At 53.5% G+C, this 11,376-nt stretch overlaps 5 protein-coding genes across 5 annotated transcripts; all 5 read right to left on the bottom strand.

Annotated features, from left to right (window-relative positions):
• Positions 1-585: 585 nt before the first annotated feature.
• Positions 586-4,403, bottom strand: TERG_03684 (uncharacterized protein). Its single transcript, XM_003236590.2, has 3 exons — positions 4,079-4,403; positions 3,407-3,976; positions 586-3,345 (listed from the first exon to the last, which is right to left on the bottom strand). Exons 1-3 carry the CDS (start codon positions 4,285-4,287, stop codon positions 1,161-1,163), a joined length of 2,964 nt encoding a protein of 987 aa, XP_003236638.1. The 5' UTR covers positions 4,288-4,403; the 3' UTR covers positions 586-1,160.
• Positions 4,404-4,568: 165 nt separating this feature from the next.
• TERG_03683 (uncharacterized protein) lies at positions 4,569-5,030 on the bottom strand (the record flags this gene model as incomplete). The annotated part of the gene is made up of 1 exon (XM_003236589.1): positions 4,569-5,030. One exon carries the CDS (start codon positions 5,028-5,030, stop codon positions 4,569-4,571), a length of 462 nt encoding a protein of 153 aa, XP_003236637.1.
• Positions 5,031-5,810: 780 nt separating this feature from the next.
• On the bottom strand, positions 5,811-6,648 carry TERG_03682 (uncharacterized protein; the record flags this gene model as incomplete). Its single annotated transcript, XM_003236588.2, has 2 exons — positions 5,811-6,584; positions 6,646-6,648. The coding sequence occupies 2 exons, from the start codon at positions 6,646-6,648 to the stop codon at positions 5,811-5,813; spliced, it is 777 nt and encodes a 258-aa protein (XP_003236636.2).
• Positions 6,649-7,169: 521 nt separating this feature from the next.
• On the bottom strand, positions 7,170-8,267 carry TERG_03681 (uncharacterized protein). The gene has a single exon (XM_047748134.1). The coding sequence runs from the start codon at positions 7,816-7,818 to the stop codon at positions 7,312-7,314; it is 507 nt and encodes a 168-aa protein (XP_047604110.1). The 5' UTR covers positions 7,819-8,267; the 3' UTR covers positions 7,170-7,311.
• A 154-nt stretch (positions 8,268-8,421) lies between these two features.
• Positions 8,422-10,981, bottom strand: TERG_03679 (histone). The gene is made up of 3 exons (XM_003236585.2): positions 10,736-10,981; positions 10,367-10,504; positions 8,422-10,306 (listed from the first exon to the last, which is right to left on the bottom strand). The coding sequence occupies exons 1-3, from the start codon at positions 10,743-10,745 to the stop codon at positions 10,143-10,145; spliced, it is 312 nt and encodes a 103-aa protein (XP_003236633.1). The 5' UTR covers positions 10,746-10,981; the 3' UTR covers positions 8,422-10,142.
• Between the last annotated feature and the right edge of the window lie 395 nt (positions 10,982-11,376).

Below are 11,376 nucleotides of genomic sequence, written 5' to 3'. Positions count from 1 at the left end.
GCCTCCAAAGGTCGGCATGGAACAGAAGCAGCCCGCCGTGTCGAGAGTCGTTCGTTTGCTTTGTCTCGTATCGTAGACTAGTTAACTAAGAGGAGGGAGGCGGCGGCGGAAGAGACGAGGCCCAAGAGGCACCGGGGTTGCTTGCGAGGATGCGAGGATGCAGCACGAAAAAACGTTATCGGCGGACGCAGGACAGGGCGATAACGAGGACGGAAGTATAGATACTCGCTCGTTAACTAAAACTAGTTGGCGATGGCTGCAGTTACGTAGTTAGCTGGCCGCGGTGTATCTGCTCCGGTTATAATGACGACAGATATAGGGCGAGGTTGGTTGGTCGCAGGGCCAGCGAGAGGGACAGCAACGCCTCCCGCGCTCCGTGGCAACACGGCTGGATAATCTAGACGCTGCGGCGGGCGAGGCTGTTCGAGGAGCCTGTTTACGCTGGATAAAAGCTGTTCTCGAGACCGTCTGCTGGATGTCTCTCTCTGGGTGGTCTTCTTTTGTTTTGTTTATTATTATTCTGGCCTGCTGGTTGTAGTGCGTTTGTGCCGTGAAGCGGGTGAGACTGCTGGGATCCGGCTAGAGGTGGAACAAGGGCTGTTTCAGCGGCGAGGACAAGAGAATAAGAGGCCGGCAGGGCGTAGTTCGTGAGACAGAGCTGGACGAGTTGCGAGATGGGGAGTTTGATGCGGTTTGGAGTCGGTTGGTGGTGAAGACGAAGCTGGCGAAGTTGGTCAGATACAGGACGAGAAAGACGATCAGCGCCACAGGTCAGTGAGCTGGTTGAGAAGAAGCAAAGAGGGAGAGATCAGACAGATGTTCATACAGGTTATTGATATAGCATATTAATAGTACACTGTTGCTGCTGCTGCTGCTGCTGTTATATTGAGTTGGCGGTTGACGTTGAGGCGAAGTTGGTGATGTTTGGTAGATTTTGATATCAGGAGTCGCGACTACAGAGATATAGGGGATATAGAAGGATAAAGACAGCCAAAGAACACAGAGCAGACACACAGTAAATGCATTCTATCCAAGCCGACAAGAGTCCTGATTCCTCGTTCCATAGATACAAACACCGAACAGACAGACAGAAACACCAGCCATATCAAGTAGACATCACAGCCAGGAACGAGTAGCAATCCCATAAGAAAAGACACACATCACAGCCGGTAATGAGCCATGTTCTTCTTGATCTCATCGACAATCTCAATGGCTTCAACCGCATTCTTCGCCTCAAAGTCATACCTCTTCTGGTCCGTCGCATCCGCGCCCCTGACGACCACAAACCGGAAGCTCTTCGGATGCCTCCTGCTCACCTTCGACCCAATAACATCGCAAAACGAGATCGACGTCGTCTTGCTGCTGGCCTCGAACAGCGTCCTGCCCGTCTCCGCCGGCATGATGTGCATGTAGTCGTTGTCAAACGCCAACACGCGCTGGCTGGACGTGGTGAAGGACATGGACTGTTTGCGAATGACATTGTAACGTTTATAGTAGCCGCCGACAATCACGTCCTGCTTCTGCGAGAGAGGATGCAGCATGCGTGAGGCGGCGCTCTTCTTGCTCTTCTTCGAGGCCCCGTTGGTGCTGGTGTCGACGAGCAAGGGTGCACTGGGGGACGAGCTGCCAGGCGAGCCCATGAGAGACAACGGGCCTGCGCCAAAACGGCGGCGGATCAGGTCGAGGTCTGTGTTTGTGCCCAGGGCCTCAACGGTGCGGTCTAGCGGTGCGACGGTGTTGGTGTTCATGATTTTGAGCAGGTAGTTGCCCTTGTCCAGCTGCCATTTCTTGCATACCGAGTCCAAGATCTCGGCGATGTAGCTGTCGGTGGAGGTGTTGAGGGTTGTGGTGCGTGTGGATGCCTCCAGGTCGACATATCGCACTTTCAGCTGGGTTGATACGCCCAGGCGAGGCGTGGCCTGCATCGTAGGGATGGCCGGCAGGTCGGCGGGCCGCAGCGAGCTGTCGTTGAGCGCAGAGCTGAATGGCTGGCCCAGGATCGGGTTCATGCGTCCGCCTATGGCCACCTTGATGTGGTTTGCCGGCAGACCTGGTGCGGCAGATGTTCCTCCTTGTGCATTTGCTGCTGCTTCCGTTGGTGCAGCCGTAGGTGTAGAGGCCTCCGGTACGGCTATGCTATCCCCGGGGCACGCAGCCTCGTTCTCAGCAAACTCAGCAGGCGAGGCCTCTACCAGCGCAAACTCATCGTACGGTTTGCTTCTCGACCGGCCTCTGAACCCGGCTGCCCGGTTGTTATTCGACGTAAAGTCTGTAATCGGCCGTTTCCTGGCTAACGGTGGGAAGTCATAGTCAACTTCTCCATCCTCAACCATGCGAAGATTCCAGTAATTCACCCCCAGTTTCGATGCGTCAATGGCAGGCTGGATCTTGTCCTCCGTATACCGCCAGAGAGCAAGCCCAATAGCCTCTGCAACAGTGACGGGCCGTGAGTGGTCGCCGTCCTTGGTGTCCTTGGTCAGGGGCATGTCCATGGGCTCTTCCGGGTCTTCAGCACCGGGCGTATACAGCTTGATATACAGCGGTGTTTCCGACGATCCTTTGCCCGACAGAGCAGCATACTTCTCCATCGGGTTCTCTGGCGCCTTTTTGCGCGCATTCAGCATGTTGGACAGCAGACTGACGGGCTCTGGGTGTGGTGTGATTGCCTGTGCAGCCGGTAATCGAGGCAGCGCTGGCGTACTCGTCCCTGCATCCCTATCCTTTCTCGGCGAGGTATTTGCTGCTGATGCTGCTCCCGAGGCCGTAGCCGATACGGACGGCGCTGCATTCCCACTACCGCCTGACTTGGGTATCTTGTTCAATATCAAGGGCGACGAAGCACCCAGTCCACCCCGGCCTAACAACGAGCCTGAGCCAGCCGTATGTCCAAAGTCCGAAGATATAGCAGACTCAACGGACCCGGCAATCGAGTCGTCGTCATGTTCATGCTCATCCCGGCGCACTCCTAGTCCTCCATTCGCCAGCTCAGCCTCCATCTCAACTTCTTCTTCTAACTTCTCGCTTTCTGCGTCTTCGTCCTCTTCCCGCGGGACAAACGTCTCGTTCTCATGTTTAGAAAACTTTATCTGCCGTCGTTTCATGGCTTCGGGATCTAGTTCGATATCAGACGACATGTCACTGCTTGTAGTTGTGTCTCGTCTGGCCCGAGACTTGATGGCTTCCACGGCCCCCAGCGAGCTTCTTCGGAACCGATTGTCCACCGACCGTAGAGACGGCGAAGTTATCAGTACCCGCGGGCCGCCCTGGTGCTCTGAGCCTCTGATGGGCGAGGAATCCGCCCGGTGTCGAACAGGCATTTTCGTAAACTGTATCTGGTTCATAGCCCTGCCAGCAAGACGTTAGCATAGATACCACCATGCCACTTAGAGCTGTGTATATATATCACCTCTGTCTAGATGTTTCTTCATCACTCTCATCGCTGAGATCGCTGCTATCCTCCTCGGCCTCGCCTGGAGTAACAGGCCGTCTCGAGACCTTCTGTCTCCCTCGCCGTCTCAAATCCGTCTGGCTGCTCTTCTTCTTGTGTGTCTGGCGCATGATATTCGAAAACCCCAAGCCCGTAATCCCCTCCGTGTTCAGTGTGATCTCTTCATCGTCATCTTCATCCGCTGCCGTTCCACGCCTGTTCCCCAGCTGCAGCGTATCCTCCCCAGCATAGCTGCCCTCTCTCGTAATGACTTCATTCCTCACAGTCACGCTCCCGCTCCCGTTCCCTCGCCGCGCAGTACTTTGAGACCCAGATCCAGCATATTGCTCCCCCACCGTCGTCGCCGTGGGTATGGGCGGCGAGTGCGTCCGCTTGATATGGGCTGCGTTGGGGTCCGCTGTAGCCGACCACCCAGCCGAGCGGAAGCAGGGCGAGTTGAGGATCGAGGAGTTGACGTTGATGAGCCGGTCGCCTACGCCGTCCTTGATCGTAGCCAGGTACGAGGTGCGAAGCTGCCAGATGGTGAACCTGCGTCCCAGCAAGTCAGTCAGTCAGTCAGTCAGTCAGTCGGTCTCACTATCAGTCTCGTAGCTTTGTTTCGTCGCCCGGCGGCGCAAAGGGTGTGCTCACTCTTCGTTCTGCAGCAGCGCCATCTCGCCGAAACCTCCCGTGGCATCCAGCAGAGGGCGAAACAGGAGGAAGAGACGCAGCAGACAGGTTTGTAGGTTTATATAGAGCAGTTCGCAGTTCGAGCTGGGCGGGGCCGGTCTTGCAGGCAGGGCGCTGGCCGCGGGTGCTCGCTGGGTCTGAGACAAAAGGACGGCGGGTTTATTAAACATGCATCGGGGCAGAGGAAGAAGCAAAACCAGGGCCAGCCTGGCAGGTCAGCGTGTCGAGAGGTTGCGGGCGGTTGCGATGCCGGCGTCGTGCAGTTATTTGAATGGCGACCTGGGCGAGCCTTGAAACTGCTTCATCTCGTTGTTGCTTCTGGGCTTCTGGGCTTCTGGGGTGCAGCCGGTGGCGGCGTTGTGGCTGAGCTGGATCGGGATTACGAGGATACAAAAAGACTAGAAGATGCATTTTATACAAGATAGATAGATAGATAGGGATAGACAGATGGTTATACAAAGAGGATGAGTACAAGCATGTGGTTATCGGCTGTCACCCAGAATATCATCCACAGCACCAGGGCTATCGAAAGGCAGGCAGCGGACAGGCCGAGCAGAGCTCTGGTCGACAGCCAGCCAGTCGAGCTCTCAAAGGCGGCCCTCTTCCTCTTCGCCTTTTCTTCTTTCCTCCTCCTCCTTTCTGCTTCTCTGCATTCATTCACTGCATCTGCTTCATGATACACGGGCGGGGGTTCCTTATAGCCTAGCGCTTCCTCTTCATCTTCCCAAGCCACGAGCGCATCCAGGTCTTCATTATCAAAGGAATAGTCTTCGTGGTGCCCATTTCTAATAGCATAACTGAGGGCCCGTAGCTCTGCATGCTTGCCTTGAGCAACCATATATCTGACGTCTGGACGCGGTCTGGGGTCCTCAGCATCATCGTCCAGGGGTTTGAGGTCGGGAACCGGCGGCATCCTGCGAGGAGTCTGCGTTGGTGTCTTGTCGGGGTCATCCTCGATCTCGAGTTTCTAGCGATCAGTTAGTACTTTATATTCAGGAATCTGCTTGGAGTAGACAAAGATATACCCTTAAAGGCATATAGTATGGCGTCGCAAAAGGCATGGTGATAGTATCTCTCGAATCGATCGTGATGCATATCTCGTGGAGCAAGGCAGATGACGATATGTAAACGTCAGATGCATAATCGTAAGACGCAGTATGTATAGAAAAGAGTTGACTGCAAACTCTCCAAACATGCATCCAAGCCATTGATTGTTGTCGTCATTTCTCCCTTGATTTATGCCGTGCCCAAACATAGTTCACACAACCTACCATGGATAGCAGTAAATCTGACCCAGAGAGCTATCCATCTTCCGGGCCGTCCTCGACGTAGTCACCCACGAGCTCAGCAACAGCGACATCATCCCTACCGTGACTCGCCAGGCCGATTCCGCGATTCACGATGCTGATAGCCCGCTTAACGGCGTTGTTCATATACTTTGCATCGTCAAGTAGCGGCTGATTCGCCCCTGCATCCACATTCTCACGAACCGAGTTTGTAATGGCTTGTTCAGACAGCAGGAGCGGTTCTAGCATGTACAGCATCGCAGCAGACAAGCGCATCATCGCCACAGCAACAAAGTCAGATGTCGCAGTCCTCACTCCCTGGCTGGACAGGGTGCGTATCACTTCCAACATCAGGCCTAGACAACCATTAGCAGACAAATAGTATAGAACACAGATAGTATAATCATTCATGTAGGCAAGATCAACTTACTTCCTTTCCCGACTGCCTTCACACCCGCCCTCGCACAGCACTGCAAGACAGCAAGTCGATACACAACGGTTTCAGCAACGGCCCTCAGAACAAGCATGCCCAGTAGTCCTCCTCTCTTCAACCCCAACCTTCTGCGTAGCGCAAGGTATACCACCGGCAAGACACACGATCTCACGCTCAGCACCAGCGTAGCCCCGTACCCAGACCATAGCCCTCCCACGCCTTTCTGACGCAGTACATCATCCACAACACACCGAGTGCTAGACCCCGTAGCTTGTCTGCGCACCATAATCGTCCCAAGAGGTTCGGTAAGCAGCCTGACGAACGCCATTGAGACGATGGAGAGGACCAGTTCATTCCCTACTGTCCGTCCAAGGTTGAGCTGTCGAGCATGCAACGCCGCATAAACAGCTGGAACAAGCATGTTCTCCAGCGTCTGCTTGCATACTGCTTCACGCAGGCCGGCGTACAGCACCGCTCTAGCCTCTGCATCCTTGACATTCTTGGCTGCTAGGTCAATTATATCGCCAAGTACATCTAGAGGCTTCCTGGTACGGGCTCGGTTGCTTTCCTTAGCGTGGTGCTGGGAGGCGTATCGGACTTGTAGACGGGTAAGTATCGAGTCTAATGGGTACAGCAGGGCCGTGGAGAGGGCGATAGCCGTTCCCTCAGTGAGGGTGTTGGATGCGGAGGTGATGGAGTCGCTGTGGGATACGAGGGAGGTATATAGATCGTAGCTGCGGAGGTCGTTCTGTACGCTCGTCAGTTAGATGAGTATGTATACCCCGAACAGCATCAACGTCATAACGTACCATGATCGATCTAGATGGACAAGCTCGTGCTATACATCAGCCATAGATAACTTATGGAGATACCGTCAGCAAGCAGGAATGGAAGCAAAGTTGAAGTCGGCGTCGCTTTGATGGCCGAAAGTTGGAATAAGCTCGCGATGATGTAAGCGGCTTCAGTCACTAGTTCGGCCAGCCTGCATATCAACTATAGAGTCAGTGGAGGTATAAGACGGCGTAAGAGAGGAAACATGGATCAAAACGGTTTTGGTTTACATATATATGTCCAGTAATATAGCTATGTACAGATATGAACACACATGCCCCCCAACTATCATGTCATGTCCATACCAAGGCCGCTATCAAAGCGGACTGTTCTAATCCCCCTGCAGCATCATCACCACATCGTCACATCTTCTCAGTCTATGCGTGTAATTTACAGAGTAGCAAAGGCAAGCTCGTAGGCGAAGCCGACGACGAGCTTAGCGTGCTCGGCCATCTTGGCAGGGTCGAGCTTCTCGATGGTGTCGTCGGGGGAGTGGATGGCTGGGTTGTCCTGGCCGACAACAGCCTCGTAGACGAAGGCAGATGGGAATCCGGCCTTGTTGGCAGAGGCGTGGTCAGAGCAGGCGTAGCCGCACTCGGAGTCAGCGTACTTGGCAGAGGTGTACTAGAATACCATCGTTAGCATTATACCATAAAAATCAAGATGGATAAACATACAGTGTCGAGGATCATCTTGGTGAACTTGGTGAGCTTGGGGTCGGAGTTGTCGGTGATGACGCCCATGGTCTCGCCGTAGCCAGTCATGTCCTGGTTAAGCATGGCAACGACCTCCTTGCCCTCCTGGCTGTACTGCTGGAAGATGTCCTGAGAGCCGAGCAGACCCTCCTCCTCACCGGCGTACCAGTGGAACTCAAGGGTGTTGGCAGCCTCGCCGCCAGCAATCTTCTGGTCAGAGACAAGGACCATCAGAGCCTCGAGGATGGTCATGGAGCCGGAGCCGTTGTCGTCGGCACCTGGGGCCTTGCCCTGGGGGTTGTTGCCGTTGATGCTGTCCTGGTGAGCACCGACAGCGACGATCTTCTCGGACTTGCCGGGGATGATGGCACGGATGCTGGGCTGCATCCAGTCGTGCTTGACCATCTCGACCTTGGCGCCCTGGATGTTGCCAACGATCATCTGGGCCTGTTCCATGACCCATTGGGCGGACTCAACGCCAGACTGGGCGTTGTAGTAGCGGTTGGGGTAGCTGGAGAACTTCTCGAGGTTGGCCTTGATGTGGTCGGCAGAGATCTTCTCGATCAGAGGCTTGACCTCGGCCTGGTGGCTGACATTGCCAGGGAAAGCATAGCTCTTGGGCTTGGAGGCAATGCTGGCGGTCTCTGGTCGGTTGGTGATGTCAAAGAAGCCAACGTGGTTCTACATTATAGTTAGAATATACATATATGTAAGCAATGTAGCAAGACTCACCATGACCATGTCATGCTTCTCTTTGGCGGTGACCCAGCGAGTCTCCTGGGGGCCAGTCTGGACCAAAGACATGCCCAGCATGGGAGGAGTTGGTTTGGCCATGGCCAGGGCGCTCAGCGCGAGGGCAGCAAGGACCTTCATGATGACAGACAGAAGAATTAAACCGACTTGAGAAGAAAAACCGAAAAAAAGAGAGAGAAGAGAGAAGATGGATGGGGGGATGAATTTCAAGAGTCAGCGAAAAAAGAATATCCAAACAGCGAGATGGGACAGGCTATATATACAACGACCTCCGACCCTTTCATCTTAGGCTCCCTCGTTTCCCTCGGCCTCGTTTTAGGGTATCAGCGGGTGATGAGCAAAAAGGCGAAAGATAAGACAAACGAATGGGACAGCAGCCTGTCCGTCCTCACCCGCCCGGGCCCTGATCGTCGTTTTCTCATCCAACCATACACAAGGCACGAAGCTGCGCTTCCATTTCCAGAAACGTCAAAGACTTCCCCACGAAAAGGAAGGCTGGGCGTTAAAAAAGAACAGGATCTGCCAACGCCAAAAAGTCTACCCGCCATGGGTTCTCCGCAGCTCCCTGGACAAGTGAAATGAGCATGGGGGATATCATGTAAGGCAGACGTCATGATATAATAGAAAAATATCCATGACTACCCGTGGGTATCTTCAGGCACATCACCGCCATGGGAATATCAGCTGGTGTTTGTCTGCATACATCACATAGTTAATCACCCAAGACATCGGCCCAGTACAGCAAAGGGACAGACGAGATGGTGTCAGGGTTTCCCCAAAGTCCACGCAGTTTTGCCGTCTTGCTTAATTTGGCGTGCTGCATGCTTCGCATGTACGGAACGACGGTTCCAAAGGATAATACGGAGGAATAGGCAGCAGGGTGAGTTGAGGAAAAACTCGCGATGGAACACGTTTCAGCCAGTGATTTCTGCCGTCAACGCCTGTCCCAGCTTGACATGACACTTCTTGGCCAATTTCACTCCAGCAGCAATGCTCCATCGGAAAGCTGACTCCATCCATGACTCCCCAGTACAATAGTCAGAGTACTCCGTAGTGACTAAAATGACTGACTCGCAGAGCAATAAGTGACTACTCCGTACTGCGTAAGTTGGCTCCGTTTAGTTGAATTGACTCCTCGCCAGCTTCGGTTCAGGCCGGGATGAACAAGTGGTGGAAGTAGTCGAGGTAGCATGACGATCACTCCTGCGGCCGACGATCAGTCACTTTAACCCCAGCAGAAGGGGGGAGCGAAAAGAGGAGAAGGGCCATCTCCGAGTGGGCTTCTGCAACAACTTTACATACGACCTTTTCCCGCGCACATGTTCTTCACAGCTATTTCCCAGTGGGCTAGTGATGTAAGTAGCATATGGAGATGTCGTTGGAGTAACCTAAGCAAGAATTATATATATTATACGTCCGCGGCTGGCGCATAGGGCGATGCTTGTCCCCTGGATGGCCACCTTAAGAGGCGGAAGATATACCTCCTTGATCAGCGTTATTGGCCGCGTTGGCTGGGGTGCATGCGGGCCTGTCCCTGTCGAGCGTCCAGCGACTCCAGCTCCGGCTTTCTCGTCTCTTGGTCGACCCAGTCGTCCTGGTCAACCCTTGACTTGGTCCTCTTGGTCGTGATAAAGACGAGATGAAGTTGCTTTTTCCTTTTTCTTTGGCGTGTTTTAGGTTGGGCTTGGCGTCTTCCAGAAGGGGACTAGTGCTCTGGGGTAAGATGAGTCAGCATCGACGGACTATCTTTTGTCCGTTGATGAGGTAAGCGTGCCTCGGCTGCAGCTACAATCAAAGATTAAAAGATAAAAGACAGCAAGGATAACAGTTTAAAGGGCAAGATAACCAGACTCCATTGTGTAAGTAACATAGCTAGAGCGCAAAGGAACCATGCAGCAACCCGTCCAGCCCACCCAGTCCACCCGTCCGTCCCACTTCCGAATTAAAGAGTAGTGTGAAATAAAAAAGGCAAAATAAAACTCCATCCGTCTCTGAATGTCTGATAGTCTGATTGACTGATTGACGCTCTATCCACCGAATCCATAGAGGGTACGGCCCTGTCTCTTAAGAGCGTAGACGACGTCCAGGGATGTGACGGTCTTGCGCTTAGCGTGCTCGGTGTAGGTGACGGCGTCGCGGATGACAGACTCCAAGAAGGACTTGAGCACGTTGCGGGTTTCGCCGTAGATCACTGGAGAAGTTAGCAGGACACTCTCACAATAGGGCAGTCGCAGTCAAGTGGGAGACTTACTGGCTGAGATACGCTTGACACCACCACGACGAGCGAGACGGCGGATGGCGGGCTTGGTGATGCCGTGGATGTTGTCGCGGAGGATCTTACGGTGACGCTTGGCGCCGCCCTTGCCGAGACCCTTGCCTCCCTTTCCACCTGCAGGGAGTCAGCATACTCATCGACAGCATAGAGAGGAATATATAAAAGGGTAGATAGGCAAGGTAAGTAGATGGTCGTGTGGTGGACGCGACATGCAATGGCCTGAGTGGCGACTTGCACCGCCAAGCCTCACCACCAAAACGACCATCACGAACCACCACCACCACCAGCGACGACGACGACGACGACGACGACGACCATGCCATCAGCGAGAGAAGAGATACTTACGTCCAGTCATGTTTGAGAGTAAAGACGATAAACGCGATGAAGAAAAAGTCGATAAAAGCAGACGCGTAACGTGGCAGCTCGCGATGTCGAGTGTCGTCAGGCGAAGAAGAGAGAGAGTTGTAAAAGTGCAAAAGTTGCAGGCGGGCGCAGGCGGGCAGGGCAAGCTTAATATATGCGCGCAGAAAGGGGTGAGTGATCTAGCTAGTAAGAAGAAGACTAGGCTAAGGCTGGGAGTGGGCGAAGTGGGCGAAGTGGGCGAAAGGTAGTTGCTTAGTCAGAGGGTGATCTGGCTGTCCGCCTAACTTGATCTTTTCTCTTTCTCTCTTTTCTTGCGTCTTTCTTGCCTGCTTTTCTTCGTCGTGATTTCGACGCGACAAGCGGAGCTTTTTTGGCTGCTTTTTTTTCGCTGCTAAAAAAGTGAGGAAGTGATAAGGTTGTTAGTCAGATATTACGTAAGAGTCACGTGAAGAACATCAACTTTTGAAAGTTTATTCAACTTTAACTTCAAGGCGACTTCATTATCATCGAGCAAGTGAGAGAGAGAGAGAGAGAGAGCAGTAGTAGACATCCCTTGATATGCATGGGAGCTACGCAGCAAGCTGTAGAACTAACTAGACAGAACGCAAGGTAACAGAACACTT

The sequence above is a fragment of the Trichophyton rubrum genome (genome assembly GCF_000151425.1).
Source record: "Trichophyton rubrum CBS 118892 genomic scaffold supercont2.3, whole genome shotgun sequence".
NCBI classification, from domain to species: domain Eukaryota; kingdom Fungi; phylum Ascomycota; class Eurotiomycetes; order Onygenales; family Arthrodermataceae; genus Trichophyton; species Trichophyton rubrum.
Note: the sequence above shows the minus strand (reverse complement) of the source record. Positions and strands in the feature narration are given on the sequence as shown.